This window comes from Pyrus communis, chromosome 3, assembly GCF_963583255.1.
Source record: "Pyrus communis chromosome 3, drPyrComm1.1, whole genome shotgun sequence".
Classification (NCBI taxonomy): Eukaryota; Viridiplantae; Streptophyta; class Magnoliopsida; order Rosales; family Rosaceae; genus Pyrus; species Pyrus communis.
In genome coordinates this window covers 26600986-26619826 of record NC_084805.1, presented here as the reverse complement: position 1 = coordinate 26619826, position 18841 = coordinate 26600986, and the positions used below count along the sequence as shown (strand labels likewise).

General features: G+C 36.0%; 2 protein-coding genes across 2 annotated transcripts; one reads left to right on the top strand and one right to left on the bottom strand.

The window, feature by feature from the left end:
* Positions 1-8351: 8351 nt before the first annotated feature.
* Positions 8352-10264, top strand: LOC137730146 (probable WRKY transcription factor 65). Its single transcript, XM_068469213.1, has 3 exons — positions 8352-8659; positions 8788-8922; positions 9213-10264. The coding sequence occupies exons 1-3, from the start codon at positions 8490-8492 to the stop codon at positions 9715-9717; spliced, it is 810 nt and encodes a 269-aa protein (XP_068325314.1). The 5' UTR covers positions 8352-8489; the 3' UTR covers positions 9718-10264.
* Positions 10265-14827: 4563 nt separating this feature from the next.
* Positions 14828-18497, bottom strand: LOC137729479 (ras-related protein RIC2-like). The gene is made up of 2 exons (XM_068468440.1): positions 18133-18497; positions 14828-15582 (listed from the first exon to the last, which is right to left on the bottom strand). The coding sequence occupies exons 1-2, from the start codon at positions 18351-18353 to the stop codon at positions 15150-15152; spliced, it is 654 nt and encodes a 217-aa protein (XP_068324541.1). The 5' UTR covers positions 18354-18497; the 3' UTR covers positions 14828-15149.
* Between the last annotated feature and the right edge of the window lie 344 nt (positions 18498-18841).

Sequence of the window (18841 nt, the reverse complement as noted above, 5' to 3'; positions counted from 1 at the left end):
CCAAGTAGCAATCCACTTTCAAAGCTCCAAAAACTCAAACACAAAACCCTAATCATAGAGCTGGCAAATGATTGGGTTCAGTTGGTTTAGGTTAGAACCAAATTTAAATCATTTCTTTTTTCTTTTCTTTTTTCCGCGCTGGAACTAGTTTAGAACCAAATTTTCCAAAAATCAGAGCAATTTTTTATTTTATTTTATACTTTTATGGTAATTGTGAATTAGGGTTTCAATTCTGGTTCGTTTAGTGCATTCGGGTCCACGAGAAGGACAATGTTGGCTCTACAATCGAGCTATAATTCGAAAAAGATGTTGCCTTTGAAATTAATGGGTGATTGTGGGTTTCTTGGGTTGACTCAAAATCATCCGTTATCTAATGGGTTGCTAATGAGTTCACTCATTATTAACTCAAACCATTAAGTCTTCACCCGTCAAGGGCGGTCGTGAGATTTTTTAGGCCCGGGATGACGCCTAAAAAATGTGTCCTAACTTCATATAAGAAAATTGTTTGTTTTCACACGTAACACTTCAATAAAATTATACTTAGAAAACCATTTCAAACTCAATAATTTAGAAACACAGAAAAACTAATTTAATTTTATTAAGAGAATGGAACAAAAAAAACCTGGGATTACAAGTAGATGGATGATGAGTAAAAATTGAAAAGAATAAATATGCACATAGAATTTCGAACTCTGGACCTTTCGTTAATTTTTAGAAACACATAAAAACTAATTTTATTTTATTAAGAGAAGGGAACAAAAAAACTTGGGATTACAAGTAGATAGATGATGAGTAAAAATTGAAAAGAACAAACATGCACATAGCATTTCGAACTCTGGACCTTTCATTAATTTTAAAAAACAAAAACCATTGCTTTTGATTAAACCACTTGACCATTTAGCCAAATTTTATAAATTTAAACTCTTATGAAAAGAATTTGTAAAAGATAGAAATTAAAAAACACACGTAGTGTTTCGAACCCAAGGCCTCCTTGTTAATTTTAAATAAAATAAACCACCGCTTACAGACAAACATTTTAATTATTTAGCCAAATTTTATAAATATATACTCTTATGAAAAGAAATTTATAAAAATTGGAAAGTAAATAAACACAAATGAAGTTTTGAACCCAAGGTCTCCTCATTAATTTCAAATAACAAAACCCACTAGTTCTACTTAAATTTCTTTGTCATTTAGCCAAATTTAAAAAATCTATACTCTTATAAAAACATATATAAATATACCACTCCAATAATTTTTGTGCCCCAATTTTTTTGAGCCCTGGACAGTTACCCAGCTCGCATTGGGCCTGGGCCGGCCCTGTCACCCATTAGTTGAAGATTTATGAATGAATTGAATCGTGTTAACAGATTGAGTTCATCTTGCCAGCTCTACCTAATCAACACTCAAAACACCTTGAAGAGAACACACATGAAACAAGAGCCATAAAAATCAGATGGTGTGTGTGTGGATATAGTATCAGTACTAGTTTTGGCGAAGCTACTGAACTGGCTAGGTTAGGGTATTTTGGCCCAGAGCTTGTCCACAAACCCTAAATTTTCCTTTAATGGGGATTGTAGGCGGAGATGGAGGTGGTTGTAACTAGTGTGGGCCGGGGTTTATGGTCCAGAGGTTATCTTTGATTTATGTAGTGTGTAGAGATGCTTTATCAGTTCGGCTGGGTCCTTAGCTGATATATAGGTTGGTACTTGGTGGTGACATCTCTAACCAACAACCAAGAATTATATGGTACGAACTAGTAGGCAACTTGCAATGAGTCTCAACACATACACTCCATTATATGTTAGGAGATTGCATTGTTCAATTTATATATGATTTGTTTTCATTAGATTATTATTATTATTATTATTATTCATAACAATGTATCTAACGCTTAATTAAGTTATTTAGTACGTCTTTCATAATATACACTTTGAACATATAAGTTAAGACATGCATATGTGATAAATAAACGAGCATATATAAGCCACTAAGGTTAGTCTATTGATGAGGGTAACTAAATAGGGTGATTGATAAAAATAGACTACAAATCCAGTGTTAAAATTCATTTTTTGTAACTAAAAAAGAAAAGAGCGTAAAGATCAAACTCAACTTCTGAATTGACGTTATACATGAAAAGGAATTATCATGTCTTCCTCTTTGATATAAAATTAGATCCTATACAATCCGATCCAACTTTACACTGCCAACGGTTGCATATTATCACACATGTGCAATGTGCATGGCCGTACAAATCAAATCCAACAATAGAAGCTTCTATGCAAATACAACTATCCAACTATTGTAAATGTCGACGTTACGGACTTTAACTTGCACCCTATCGATAATTACAGAGAAGGCCTGCAGCAGGCTGCAGCTTCAGTCTTGACCATTAATTATTAGTTTAATTATATACGATCAGGGTGATGTGACCCGCTTGATGAAGAAATGCTAGATTTCTTCTTTTAATATGCAGATTTAATTAGCTAAATCCTTGAGATTAGACGGGGTCCACTTCCATAGTTTCTTGTTAAAAGCGTTCACCCAAACGGTTAAATACGATTATTTCTCAAATTTCATCAACATACGTACAGTAACTAAAACTATTCCGAGATATATATGGAGAACGAGGATCCTCTTCATATTCTTTTTATGAGAATCTTTGAGATTCTTCAATTGTATTCATTCATCGTATATCGTGCAGTAAAAAATTATTATAATTTTTTTATTTTAAATTGAATATAAACAGTACCTAACAAAAACTGGTTGTACGATATACGATAAACAGACTCCTCATTCAGTGGCGGAACCCATATGGGATCATTGGTTGTCTTTGACCCCAACAACTTCAAAAACCCCATATATATTTGTTTGTATATTGTATTTGATCACTATAAACAGCTAAGAAAACTAAATTACAACATTCTCCTCCTACCTTTTTTTTTTTTTCCTACTATCATATTTGTCTTCCTTTTCTCTCTTCTTGTAAAAATTACTTTAGTTGAAATGCGTTAGCAGTCTTCAACATTACTGCACAATATCCTGCATGCACCGTTGACAAACCTCTACAAATGTCGACGTATATCGGATTAAACCTTCGGCATACGTTGACAGGAATTAGAAGGTGCATACTAGATGCTTGACGAAATGGCTCAATAAAGCTTTTTCTATTGATATTATGACCCCATTATTTGAAAATCCTGACTACGGTATTGTCCTCATTCATATATGGGATAATGGGACTGATTTGTAGGGTACCATTTTTTCTTTACACAATTTTTTATAGTGTTCTTTTACACAATTTTTTATAGTGTTCTTTTACACAATTTTAACGATTCAAACCATTTATTTGTTAATTTTTTTCTCAAATATTATATCTACCAAAGATTATTAAAATCTAAAACCATATGACCTCTGAATTAAGAGTTTCAGGTTTCTTTGTAGGATCATGTTCGTCCATTTTGTTCTCTACAAATGAATATCTTAATTGTTTTGGATTTGTCTAATCTTTTGCAAGGATAATCAATTAATTATGGTCTAAAAGATATGATTAAAATTGTTAAAATACATTACAAGTAAACTCCACAAAAACATGTGTAAAAAAAAAAAAAAATTAGTGTCACGAATCTGTCCTTATATGTGTGTGTGTGTGTGTGTGTGTGTAGTTTGAGAGTTATATTCTAACTATGGTTGGTCCGGAAGAGGAAATGCATCACTCTCCCTCCCACAAAATCAAGTCAGAAATAAATCTAAAGTCTACCAAAGTTAGTGTCCCTTCCATTTTAGATATCGAATTGTTGCATTTAACATGTTGCGGGGACACATTCTTTAGCTTCTAGCAACCTTCAACAATAAACATCATCTCAAACTTATACCACTATGTCGTATTTATGATTGGTTAGACTTTATGGATAAAAAAAATCTCAGATGTGATTTTCGAAAATATCATTTTTTTTTTAACAAACGATAATGTCTACACTAAAGGAGTAGGGGAGAGGACTAAACCTTACAATGAGTTTGTCATTCATAGACAACCATTTCTCACAACTAAATCATGTTGCATAGAAGTTTTTTTTTTTTTTTTTGTCAATTGCTAGGATATTAGAAAGCCACTCTGGCATGTATAACTCCGGCCGTCGATAACAACCTCTATTACTAATAATCAACGAAGCCACTGAGTGCTGCTCCATTGCTAGGTAAGTAACACCACAGTGCTAAGTTGATTGGCTAAGTTATGAATATGTCAACAAGAGTTCCTTCTAGTTTCACGTTTAGGTGTGATTCCGCTAAGATGCCAAATTGGCTTGGGACAAAGTTTAAGAAGGTGAATCCATCTCGTGCACACACCCAAACATACAAATAAAATAATTGGACATGGTTACAGTTTATCTTTTCGGAGGTCGGGAAGATTTATGTATATATACATTTCAGCTTTTCATTACTCCTATTGTGTAATTAACCAGTGCCAAAAATCAAACCTAAAACATACCGTGTGGAATACGAACCTAAAATTCTTCCCCTCCATTAAGCCACCCCCACAATGATCGAGTGATATCTCTTCTGACCCTCTCAGTATTACACGGATCAGGATAACATGTGGGTTACATTCCGCTGGTTATATATTGCCTATTTTAATCGCTGGAAGATCACAAAGCTTTAATGCGACATATACTCACCCAATATATGGCGCTCTCTTATCATATCGCAGTCATAAATATGAACATAAATTAATAGTCATAATACTGCTTCTTATTCAACATTCATGTCGTGCGTAAAACGCATATGTTTGGCTCTAGGAAAATATTTCAAATCGAAGATTCATTTCTAATTTAAAATATGATTGAGGAAAGCCAATAGGAACCTTCCCATCCCTTGAAAAATATACATAGGTGTGAGCTGTGACATATGTTTGAGAAAGTGGCCATGATGGATGCAGCGGGTGAAGGAATACGAAATTAATTAAATTATTACAATTAATATGTTGTATTATAAAATTAAATGAAAATATAAAAATAATTACAATAAAAATTAGGGTTAGTTTCCGACTTTAGAATTGGGAACTGTCGTGGCAAAGTCACCATCTGATTTTTTTATTTTTTAAAAAACCCATAGGGTTAGTAGATCTTAGAGTTGTACAATGTACAAATGAATAATATAAGTCGTATCCATACGCATATACATTGCTTCACCCATAGAAGACTTGTATATATTTAGGGATTTTTGATAAATTTGATGTAACATATAGGCCAATTGGGCACTGCAACTGACTTGGTCAAATTCTGAGGCTCAACTTTAGACTCACGCCAAAAATTTTAATTTTGGGACCACGCCAAATGCCTCAAATTATCCAAATGTTATTTGAGATTTTTTCAAAAGTGCGACTCTTCATTGATTATTTATCACCTCATATTTTTAGTACAATATTTTATAGTATTGAAACAAAAATTAACATAAAATTATAAAATAACAGGAAGTTCCTAAAAAGTCCTAGTTTTAAAAGAATTCCTTAGCATTCCTCATGAAGTTGGCCTTGTCTTCAGTGTAACATCCCACATCGCTCAGGGGAGTGATCCTTAAATGTATATTCACATCTCTACCTAGCGCGAGGCCTTTTGGGAGCTCACTGGCTTCGGGTTTCGTAGGAACTCCGAAGTTAAGCGAGGAGGGGGCTAGAGCAATCCCATGATGGGTGACCCACTGGGAAGTTGCTCGTGAGTTCCCAAAAACAAAACCGTGAGGGAATGGTAAGCCCAAAGCGGACAATATTGTGCTACGGTGGTGGAGCGAGCCTGGGAAGTGGTCCCACCCGGGCCGGGATGTGACAAATTGGTATCAGAGCCAATCCCTGGCCGGAAGTGTGCCGACGAGGACGTCGGGCCCCTAAGGGGGGTGGATTGTAACATCCCACATCGCCCAGGGGAGTGATCCTTAAATGTATATTCACATCTCTACCTAGCGCGAGGCCTTTTGGGAGCTCACTGGCTTCGGGTTCCGTAGGAACTCCGAAGTTAAGCGAGAAGGGGGCTAGAGCAATCCCATGATGGGTGACCCACTGGGAAGTTGCTCGTGAGTTCCCAAAAACAAAACCGTGAGGGAATGGTAAGCCCAAAGCGGACAATATCGTGCTACGGTGGTGGAGCGGGCATGGAAAGTGGTCCCACCCGGGCCGGGATGTGACATTCAGTCATGGCCCCTAAAAATGTACTCATTTTTAACTTTTCTGAAATTTATTAAAAAAATATGATATCTTCAACCTTTTGGGATTATCTATGGCAATGAAACCACCAACAAAAAATTGCTATAATTCGTTATGAATAGTTTTAGTATGTTCGTAACATTCTGTCATGTTTAATGTTTGTTTTGTTTTTCTCTTTAATGTTTAAAATTACTACAATTTGTAAGACTGAAAATCAAACTCAGATGTAAGGGAACAAGCACATTACCTGACAGACTAGCCTGACCCTATAAAGAAAAGAAGTTTAATATACGTCATTGAGGTATTTGTTAACCTAGCTAGAATACGTGTAATTTGACTTTTCTTATATTAATTAATGGAAATTGATTTGAATTAGATAGGGCTAAGAGCTAAGAACCCTCGATACACAAAAAGGACAAACAAATTTGGTGAGATCATCATGGTTAATATAATATGAGTCGATAAAATAACATTATCATGTCATTTAGATAATCATATTTTGAATGTTACTTGCCTCTATTCTATTCGTATCATCGGTTGGGGAGGAAAGGGAAAGGAAGTGTGAACTAAACAAAACCTGGTTTCCATTGAATTTAACGGGAAGAACATACTTAATATCTTTGTTTATTTATCATAATCACAAAGGGAATATTTTTGTTCACCACACTATTTTAGCGCGGCTACTTGACTTCTAAGGTAAGGTACAAACTAGTGCTGGTAAGTGAACAAACCTATGAATTCTTGCGGCATGTATTCTCGAGGTCTTTGGTACCATACATGGATTTTGAAAGGTAAAATGTAATCAAATGAATCAATGTCACCCATGCCAATGATAAAGTACAACATATGAGCTCAGGCCCTTGACTTCTAAGGTAAGGTACAAACTAGTGCTGGTAAGTGAACGAACCTATGAATTCTTACGGTAGGTATTCTCGAGGTCTTTGGTGCCATACATGGATTTTGAAAGGTAAAATGTAATCAAATGAATCAATGTCACCCATGCCAATGATAGAGTACAACATATGAGCTCAAGCCCTTTTGTGAACTTCCTCGCCCTAGCCTCCACACATGTGCCGATGTTCGTTGCTCCTCTATTTTCTTTTTGGCATATTTTACTAATTCCTCATTTTAATTAGGCAGCGCAAAGGAGGTTTCAGGGCTTGTTAAGGAAGTTAGTGTGGCCTAAAGAAGGGGAGAAAACGAAAAGCGTTTTTTGTTCCCCTGAATTTAAATTTTGAGATCTGTATGGTAAATATACACAAATCTTAAAATTTAAACTCATCCAACGATAATAAATATGATGATGAATATTACCACCACATAAAGATGGCGAGCAGAAATGCACCCAATCACAAAGGAGTAGGTGTTGGCAAACTCACAAAATAATAAACAAACATATATAACAATGTGCCTAAATACCAGGCATTAACTGAGCTCCAAACTTTAGCATGAGCACTCCAGATCATTAAAAGCCGTCCTGTGAATACCTAGTTGCGGCTAGTCCAATTGTAATACCATAGTATGTTGTGTTTTTTCTGACTAACCGTTAAACGTATCTACGTAATATCTTATGGATTGTAAAAAAAATTAGATCAAAAGACGTATGCAACATTTAAAAAGGAAACAAACAGAAATTCCTTTAAATTGGTAAAACTCATTCAACCGTCCCAAAAGATTTGGTTGGAAATTGGAAAAAAAGAGAAAGGTCACTTTCGTGTTGCATTGTGATTAGTTTGGGCAAGAAAAAGAAAGGAGAAAATGGAGATGGATAATAATTCATAAATCCAATTATTGGGGTGTTTAAATTAAAAAAAAAAAAAAAAAACATTTGGTTGCACATCCTGAATTCAACATAAACATTTAAGGGAGTATTTTTGCTCATCATCATTTAGTGTGGTGTATACTTACTACTCTATTTATCACCATTAGATGAATTTGAATTTCGAGATTCGTGTAGTGGATATGAACAAATCTCAAAATTCAAATTCATCTAACGATGATAAATAAGATGATGAGCATACACCACAATAAATGGTGGTAAGTAAAAATGCACTCAACATTTAATTATAATCCAAACGCACATTTGTCAATGTGACGGCCAATTTTTAAAGACCCCACCTTTACTCTTACATCTCCCTCCATTTGTTTCTTCTTCTAAACCCCCCTCATCAAACCACAAACTTCCATCTCCCTCTCTCTCTAACCTCTCTCTCCTCCGTCTCTGCTCTGAGCAGCCGCTTTGTGTTTCTCTGCAAGCATCATCATCAAATTCAGAGCTCCAAAAGTTCCAAAAATGGACCCCACATTCTTCAGCAGCAACAGCAAACAGATTATGAGCGATCAGGAGGAGAATGACAACACCACCTCCTCCACGCCGGAAAACAGCTCAGACTCTCCTCCGCCGTCTACCAATTTCAGCGACTACTCCAAGATCACCACTTCCACCTCTTCCCCCAAAAAAAGGTTGGTAATTTACTCTTGTTCTCAATTCACAAGATAAACCAGATTTCAATTCAATTCCATGCACCAAACCAATGTTAGTAATGGGATTTTTAAGTTCACGTTAATTTACATGAATTCAATTGTTACAGTGCTCGGCGAGCTATACAGAAACGAGTGGTGTCGGTACCCATAAAAAATGAGAACAGCAACACTCCGCCGCCTTCAGATTCTTGGGCTTGGAGAAAGTACGGCCAGAAACCCATCAAAGGCTCCCCTTATCCCAGGTAATTCTACTAATAATCAATCAACTTCGTAATTATATATTTAAGTTAAGTAAGTTTGGCGAGAGATTGTGTTTGCCCTCTTACATCTAAGTGTGAATTTCACTTTCTTTACCAATAATCATTTCCTAACCGCATGTGTCCGGCTCCTATACAAAATTAGAATAACTTGTAACGTATATCAGAGTAGTTTAGAATATCGTCGAATTTGGCAGCTTTTTACATAGCTGGTGATCCGTGACTAATTATGTGTCTTTTTTGTTGGGATTTGGTTAATTTACCAAATTGGGTAGAGGGTATTACAGGTGCAGTAGCTCAAAGGGATGCCCGGCGAGGAAACAAGTGGAAAGAAGCCGCGTGGACCCCACCATGCTGGTCATCACCTACTCCGCCGAACACAACCACCCTTGGCCCGCCTCTCGCAACCACCACAACAACCGCAGCATTTCAAATCCCGCCGCTGGAACCAAACCCGGCCTCACCCCGGAGGCCCAGCAACCCGACCACCAAGACCAAGAGCAAGACCCGAGGTTCGCGGATCTAAACCACGAGTCGCTTCTCGTAAACGACGATTACGTCTGGTTCGCTGACATGGAGACGACGTCATCGACGGTGCTCGAGAGCCCTATCTTCGCCGAGAGCGGCGGCTCCGTCGGGTCCGACTCCGGGGACATGGCGGAAATGGTGTTCCCGATGGGAGAAGAGGACGAGTCTCTATTCGCCGATCTCGGCGAGCTGCCGGAGTACTCCCTCGTGTTTCGACACCGCGGCGTGGGACCACAAGCTCAGATCTGTTGACACGTGTCCTTCCTTCCATATAAAACCCTCCAATTTTTATTGTTTTTTTTTTGCACACAACCTCTCTCCCCGTAAATACAAGAGTTCTGTGTCAAGTAAGAAATTTTTTATTGTACTAAGAAAACGGTCTACAAATTAAGTGTTATAATATAGTTGATTGAAATTTTTTTTAAATATTCAATCATTAATATTATAATATTTAATATATCAGATCGTATTCTGATACTTTAAAAAATCTCTACGTTCAAATGAGTATTGTGCGCCCTAAGATACTGAATTTATTTAACATTTTTATGATTTTAATTTTTCTTTTTTAGTAATAAAAAGTTTATTATATTTCCTTGCCTTAATTTTAGCTTAGAGAATGAATAAACACAGTTTTTAATCTGGATCTGTCATGATGTTGGTATAATTAGCATATTTTGGCCGTCCGTTTCCAACTTTTGCATAGAATAGAATATTCTTAAGTGGGGCTCACCAGTCAATTATTGCTAATTTTATCTCTATCAATGGCCCAATGAATAGTATTTTTTGGTGTCACATACTTCACCAAATATACTCCTCAAACAAAAAAATTTTAAAAGCAATTCAAAATAATGCATCAAATGTGTTAAGGGTATTTTTGTTATTTTAATAGTGTTTTTTTTAATAATTAATTTCTTATGTACAAATTTTTTTTTTTTAATAATTAGTACAGCACAATAGGCTAGTAATAATGTGATTCAATCAGTTTTTCATTAAATCTTATTTTCTCTATTTTTAAACATGTTCAAAATATCTTAAGAGATGTGTAATGCCGGTTATAAAAAAGGTATTTCGCACGGAAATAATAATGTGATTAAATTAGTTGTCAAATGATTGTTTTTTTTTTTTTTTTTGAACAAACAATATTATCTACACTAAGGGGAGTGGGCTTAGCCTCACAATGGGTTATCAATAATGTGATTCAATCAGTTGTTTGTTAAATATTATTTTCTCTATTATTAATATAAATTCAATAGAGACCGATTTTATTATATGGATTCAGTTCCTTTAATTGGTTTATGAGGGGTTTCTTCTAGCATAATCCAAGATTATTCATTTACTTCAAATATTTGATTTCCTTTTGTCAATTTACGTATATAAATATATTTAAAACGTGTAAGTAGCGCGTAGCACGCCGTGATTCAAAAAATGTTTTCTGCACGCGTGTGAGCGCGTGCATGAAAGCTAGTATTTATAAATCATACGTTTGTGACATAATTTCTTAAAATATAGAAAACTTAGACTAACTGATTCAGAACAAAAAAGAAATTATATCTTCATAATTTTTCATGAGAGACTCGTTTGGTGTCAAGGATTCAATTAGTAGAAGTGAAGAAATTAATAAGGTGTTAATGTCATTGTGTGGGGATTGAAGCTAACTAGTTTTTTCACCAGTAATCTATCTTCTACCTTCCGCTTGAATATAATTTCTTTACTTATTCTTGAGTTAAGTCATCTAAATATTTACCCAATCTTTAAGGGTGATTCCAAATTGGTTCTAACATTTTAAAACATTCCAATTAACCACCTAAAGTTTTAAAAAATGGACATCTATTGGGTTCACTAACGTTCAGTGATGACGTTAACAAATATTAAGCGGGTTTTAACTTTCAAGTCATCTATGGAGATTTGAATCTCCAAATTGACATGTAACTAAGCAAATTTATGGTTTAACTTGACTAAAATGGGTCAATTTGGAGGATTAGAACTTCAAAGACGTCGATTAGTGAACACTAACTTTAGTATTTTTCCACTTCATTGTTTAGTTCTAGTAGCATCATCATTAATGTTGGTAAAGTCTCCCTTAACCTACCAAATGTCTAATTTTCAAAACGCTAAATAGTGATTTGTAGTGTTTTAAAAGATCAAGACTAATTTAGAATTACCTCAAAAAGTTGGGTAATTTTTTTGTAATTAACCCTTTATTCTTTCTATGTAGCTTGACCAAATCAATCTTGGCTCAATTCAAAAGTCGGACAGTTAGCCAGCCCTTGGAGTTGGCTAGTTACATTATAAGAAAAATTAATAAAAATAGCTTGAAAATTTTGAGTTTTAATGATAAGGACAAAATAAAGGGTAAAGTGAATAGTATTAGGATTGACTTTTTAGTGTAGAAATGTAGTTTTTCGTTAAAGTGAATAGTACCGCGGGTTTTTCGTTAAAACTCTCTTAATTATATTATTAGAGAACTACTAGGATAGTTGGCAGTTCTATTCTTTTTAAACTAAACTATGACAAATAAAATAATCCAGCAACCATTGATTATCACATGGCCATTTGCTTCCTCTTTATGCTCTTTGATTTCCATCGATCTTATCCTGTACAATATATCTTCTCACCTTTTGCTTCCCGGAAGCAATCACACTGCATTTTCTTAAACATTATAGAAATATATTAACATGATACTAGGATAATTTTTTGTCTTAAGAATCATCATCTGTATATTATATATACAGTAATGTGTTTATCTTTCTCGATAAGTAATTAGTGGGATGAAAGAGATAACACGTAGCATTAATAATTGGCTAAATATTGATTTCCTCCCATATATATGATCAATTTAAAAACACAAAATGATTCGATCAAACCAATCTCAGCATCTGTTAGATGGGCGACCAACGAGTTGGGCTGGGAAGAACACAACTCGAGTCATAGAAGTGAGGAACACAACACGTCGAATGAAAATGTATTTCTCGGCACATCATTTGCAAAGTTAAAGAAACCCAAAGCCCTTGACTTTTAGGTGATGATGCCGATGGTAAAGCTGGATCTTGACTTCGTTATCAATTATTTGGTAGCTTATTAAAAAGAAACACAACTAAAATATCTTGCATGTCACACTCTAAATCCAGATAATTTAAACTTCACCAGCTTACCTCAGTTTATTATAAACCCTAAATGCAGGGTGTTAATATATATAATAGTTGTTGATGAAGACTGGAGAAGGGGACCAGTATAGTTCAAACCCTAACCATTTTTTTTTTTTGGGACGAATAACCCTAATTATTTTAACCCTACTTAGTCTCGTCGAATTTAAAAAATTAATATGATTGTTTAAAAAAACACTCATCTTTGCAATTGGCTTTTGTTTTTGCTTTTTGATTTACAACACCTGCACGGCATTTAGTACGTCATATAAATTATTGCAGAGTCATTGCCCATGTCATGAAATGAAACCATCCTTGGGATAAGTTGGATCGGATCTACTTCTTCCTTATCCGTTAAGGCATTGCAGAGAGAGAGAGAGAGAGAGAGAGAGAGAGAGAGAGAGAGAGATGCATAAATTAAGGCAAATGACAGCTTAGCCATGAAGATTCACCATTTTATTAAAACCCTAATAACCTGCAAAGCCTGCAAGTTTTGTCTCTGTATATAACATGCTTAATACCTTCCGCTGGTATTGCTGGAAAGTTTAAATATGGCACGCTTGTAGCAGCGGTAAAGTTAGAAATATATTTTTATGGTACAGTCTAAAATATTATGATGATAAACTGTGTCGATCACATATGAATCACGAGTTTCATTCTTTTAGACTTACAAGGTTTAAGAAAATCTTGGCCACCACCGTTTTATTTTAATCCATTAGTAAGGAAAGTACACAAGAAAATTAAATGAACACTTACCGTTGAATTAAAATTGAATGATAAGTGACCATAACTTCCTTGTTGTCAGGGGCAGAGCCATGAAGAGACCATAATGGTCCCGAGCTTACCTGACTTTTTTTCACATAGAAAAAACTAGAGTTATCCCTCTGATTTCCAATAATTGTGAATAAGTGATGACAAAGAAGGTTTTGATTATTCCCATATTCATAAAATTCAACATCATCGTCATCAAGCAAACAAACATCAAAATCGGACCAAAAATCTAGAGTAGCAAATTAAGTACCAGCTGAGACGATGACCAGATGATGGCTTAGAGATAGATTCATGAGCGTGTTTGCAGCATTGTTGCATTGCTTTTTTACATTTGTGAGAGGCCTCTCCAAACCCGAAAGTCTAGAAGGATAACTCTATATGAATCACATTCATTTTGATTTGCATGTGTGATCAAATTTAGCAGTACCACAATAGATACAAGTTGCTTAAGAGACAACTGCACATGCAAGTCATCGCCAGAAAAACTTATCTATATCGAAGATTTCAAATCACGCATTACATGTGTTTTAACTATCCCACGTAATAATGTGTGATTAGCTTGAGATACTCGGTATTGTAACATCTTCTCGCGCTTTCACTGTGGGGTCCACACAGATCTAACGGCTTGCAGTTTCCTTAGCTCTCCTCAATGAATAATAGAACATGTTGTGCAACTTGTGCTGTTGTCGTAGGCTAAATTGTGGATAGCAGCCTAGGTTACTGGAACTCCGGCGTTGCCTGTGGACAAGGAAAGGGTTTGAAATTGTTTAATTCATATTGGCAATGATATCCTTTCTCCAATGATTACGGACAGATCAGATAATTGAAAAAGGACGTCCAAACTAAACTTTTTAAATTTGGCAAGAAGGATATTCCAAAACGACATGCCTTATTGTTTGCATGCATGATGCACCACCTTCACCAACTGTTTTGTTTTCTAGGAATCGACCTGCACGACAGCCTGTCTCGAGAGGGAACTACAGCAGTCAGTGGGGAATTTAGATTCGAAAATTGGGTTTCAGTGTATAAAGATTTAATTTTTCAGTAGAAACAGAGCGTGAATTACGCAAAAAAAAAAAAACTAATTTGTTTACTCATTGAGGCATTTTGTCTAACACCATGGATTTGTTGTCGTCACCCGAACTATATTGCGTATATTTCATCAGATGTCGGCAAATGCCGAAGCAATCTGTTGAGTGCTATCGAGAGAATTTACTCTCAGCACAACGTTCTAAATGCTGGCGAAATATGTCTTAACATATATTACAAAAACACTTGGTGGGCATAAAAAAACCCAAACCAAACATTTGAACGGTCCTCAAAAGACCTTAACATGTGTATTTTTGAACTCCCGGTGGTTCTGGACCACTTTAGTCCCAATGTACATCCGTCACTGTGCACAACAACCATGAAACATATGCGAATATACGACAGATTAGAGAGAGAAGTTGAATAAACAATTTCAATTAATTCGTCTCAAGAATAACCTCGGAATACCGAAAAAATTCGGGTGAAAATAAACCCCCCATTCAACACCTATGAAAAGTAAGAACATGTAATATCTTGTTACTAAACAAGCTCCTCTTGATCAGCTAAACATATCTGTCTTAGGGTAATTAATGATAATGACAATGGAAGTAAACACCGAACCCCGCCTGCCTAATCTCCTGATGCGGGCAGAATTTCCAAGAATTTTTTTTACACAACCCCAGTATCGGGAAAAACAGATGTGGCAACACAAACCAGCTACATCCGGTGCAGATTCGGACTCTAGGTTGAGCAACACCCACCTTTCTTCACAGCTGAAACATCTTTACTGACATCGATTTTCTCCCCTTGAGGAACAGCCGAAGGAGCTCCTTCATTGCCAGACTCCATGGCCTTCCTGCTCACGACGCGAAAGATCTGGGTGAGGACTTCAGAAAATGCGTTGTCCACGTTGGTTGCTTCGAGTGCAGAAGTTTCCATGAAGTAGAGAGACTCCCTCTCGGCAAAGGATTTTCCATCCTCAGTTGAGACTGCCACAAGATGACGAAGATCTGATTTGTTACCGACAAGCATGACGACAATGTTGGGATCAGTGTGGTCTCTTAACTCCTTTAACCACCTTTCCACACTTTCAAATGTTGAATTCCGAGTGACATCATACACAAGCAGTGCACCCACAGCCCCTCGATAGTAAGCACTTGTTATTGCCCGGTACCTACAAATACAAAAGGTAAACACATGCCTGATTGTGAAAGGAATCTAAAAAATAGAACTTTTAACATCAAGTCCCAAACTATAGCAATTTAACAATACTAAATAATGATTACAACGATAACAATATAATACTAACACAATTAGTAGTGATTATAACAATAACAATATGAAACCCCAACACAATTAGGACATCAAACTACCAATAGCCTATTCAAAATCCCATATACAGCATTGCTAGAAAGAAACAAAGTATAAATAAACTATCAAAAGAAAGCATATTGAAGTTCCACATTACAGTACATGTAGGTGGTCCAGAACAAGTGTCGACATCATCACAAAAATGAAATGCTCTCAAATTATACATCGAGTATTTAATAAGATCATACAACCATACATAACCCATCTTTATAGAGCCAAAAATTCACCATTTTTCTATACACAATGGTACCTTCAGTTTCAGTACACAGACAACAAATGTTGTTATTGACCCGCGGGGGGGTGGTTGAGGTGGTTGAGGTGGGTGGCTTGGGGTATCTTAGTGTCAGATATGGACCTGAAGTCGTATGGTGGCTTTGCAATATGTTTGAGAAGAAAATTTGTGCATGTCAAATAACATAGTGAGGAGAGTTGTTATCACAAATCCTCAATGGTTTAAAAAGTTTAATTGTAGTTGGACATGGAGGGTAGGTTGGACTATTTGGTCTACCCTTACTCCTGTGTCAACATCGAACATGGGATTCAAAGAAAATAGTTCAATCAATCCTTTTATTTGGTGTTAATCAAAAACCTCAGTGTTGCTAAGAGGATGGCTTCATTTTTACTGTATTTTACAAGCGAAGGGTTAGTCCAGGACAACTATATTGACATAACATGAAGCACTAAACATATACTTTAGAAGTTTTGTTTTGGTGTACACCGCACCCCACTCATTCTAGAAAACATAATGGGATTTGAATTCCAGGCTAATCGACATGTCTCCCAACTCATACAACTTCGCCAAAACAATAAAGGGAAGTAGATAATCCTCATCAGCTGTTTCTTTGGTGCTCAAACTATTATCCATTATTAAATATGCACAAATTTGAATCTGAACCGTTAATAGAAGAGAAAGCATGCCAGTGGCACAATAAACAGTTATGCAGAATACCCTGTTCAAAGTGAAAAGGCATGTGAATCAAGTTGAAACACAGATGACGATGGTGAATTTGGATTCCCAAAGGTAGTACTTGTTTAAATGGTAATAAATTAGAAAGGCTTTACTTCTCCAAATGCAAAAAGTTGTTGTCGTGCTCATAGAAAGTCATTAGAATATAAAGACACATTTTGAATCATAGGTAAATCACATGCATTTCATGCTCAACTATACAGAAAAAAATATCGCACACTTGCATTTCATGAGCACTTCCCACCAGTAAATCATTCAAGAAAGCATAATATTAAAACTTAACTTTATTGAATTACCTAAATGTCACATTTAACTCACCAATTTCTATTGAAACCATGTCAAAGTTCAAACTCTGCACTTTGAAAAAAGCAGTTCAATTTCTCAATCTCAGTATGTACATGGATCAGCAATAAGAAATACAATTTCCTTGATAATTCTACAGTAGCGCAGATAAAACGATCATGTCCTACTAAGGTTAAACAATTTGCCCTTATTCTAACGAAAGACAGTAGCTTCATCCATAAACTATAAGAATACTCAAGGGGGGGCACCATATTGAATTTAAGGCCCAGATGAAAACTTGAAAGCGGATTTAATGAACGATCTCCACCAATATCTACCAACACAGTACCTGGAATCTCCAGATTGACTTTGAAACTGATAAGGTTGGTTTGACTAGTACCACATATTTTCAAGCCTAAACAGGCCATTAACAAAGCTTCACTAAGTAATGGTATCTAACAACTAGAATTTCATCACTGTACAATCAGCAGCATCCCACTGAGATTAAGTACCTTTTTTTTCTAATAGTAATGCCAATCAACTACTTAAGCATTCTATCTGATGGATTATTGACGTTACACATAGCAACAAGCAACCACGAATTTCCAATTACCCTTTTCACACCAACCAGAAAGCATAAACTACAGAGATCTATAAACACAGCTTGCACATTCATTTCATTTCTAACTCATAAGTCATATATAAAAGTTAATATGAATTGCTGAAGAAAGGCAGAATATGCACAACAACAATAAAATGTTAATGCAGAAATTTCATTTGCACAATGCACAATGAGTCAATGCTTGCTCTGTTATAACTTAGATTGCTACGAAAACAAAAAGAAACTCAGAAAATTCTGAGCATATATTCTTTGACTTGACTCAAGCATTTTCAGATCTACCACAACAAACCCAATTAAACCACCAAATCCAGACACCAACCAAATTGCACAAAAGCTTAAATTTTTCATCACCAAAACCCCAAGAAACCCAGACCCATTTCATATCTTATAATCACCAACCGAAAGCTTCAATCCCACACAGAAACTCCAGAAAATAAGAAAAACCCAGATCACAGAAAAGAGAAGCAAGAAAGCCAACCAACCTTTCTTGGCCAGCAGTGTCCCAAATCTGGGCCTTGATGACTTTGCCGTCGACATCCAAGCTGCGGGTGGCGAACTCGACTCCGATGGTGGACTTAGACTCGAGGCTGAACTCGTTCCTGGTGAACCTCGACAGCAAGTTGGACTTGCCGACGCCGGAGTCGCCGATCAGCACCACCTTGAAAAGGTAGTCGTAGTCGTCCTCAGCTCTGTACCCAGCCATTACTACTGAGACCCCGAAGAAAAGAGTTTGAAGTTTCTTTCGCTTCTACGAAGAAGGTGGCGATCTTGTTCTTCAGATCTCTCCCGTTGATTTGCTTTCGCTCTCTGAGATCTTCGTTTTTTTGTTTGTTTCGGTGTATCTTGCTTCCTTTGTTTTCTTCGATCTTTCGGCTTTTCAGAGGCGTGTCAGACCGGTGCAAGACTGCTGTCTGCAAAGAGAATGTGGAACTTGAAATGACGTTTATGTCCTTGCTCGATCAATTCGGGTTACGGTTGAGAAGTCTAGCTTGAGGGTGCTTTTTATATTTTGGGATGTTAGATATTTTTTATTTTATTTTTAATAAACGATTTTTTCTACACTAACGTATTGATGATATAGTTTAAATTCATCTTTAACGATAATTGAACATCATTTTGTATCTTCTAATTTCTTCTGATCTTTGGAACTAATTGGGCTTTCAAAAGCTGATTAGGAATAAGGTTATGAAA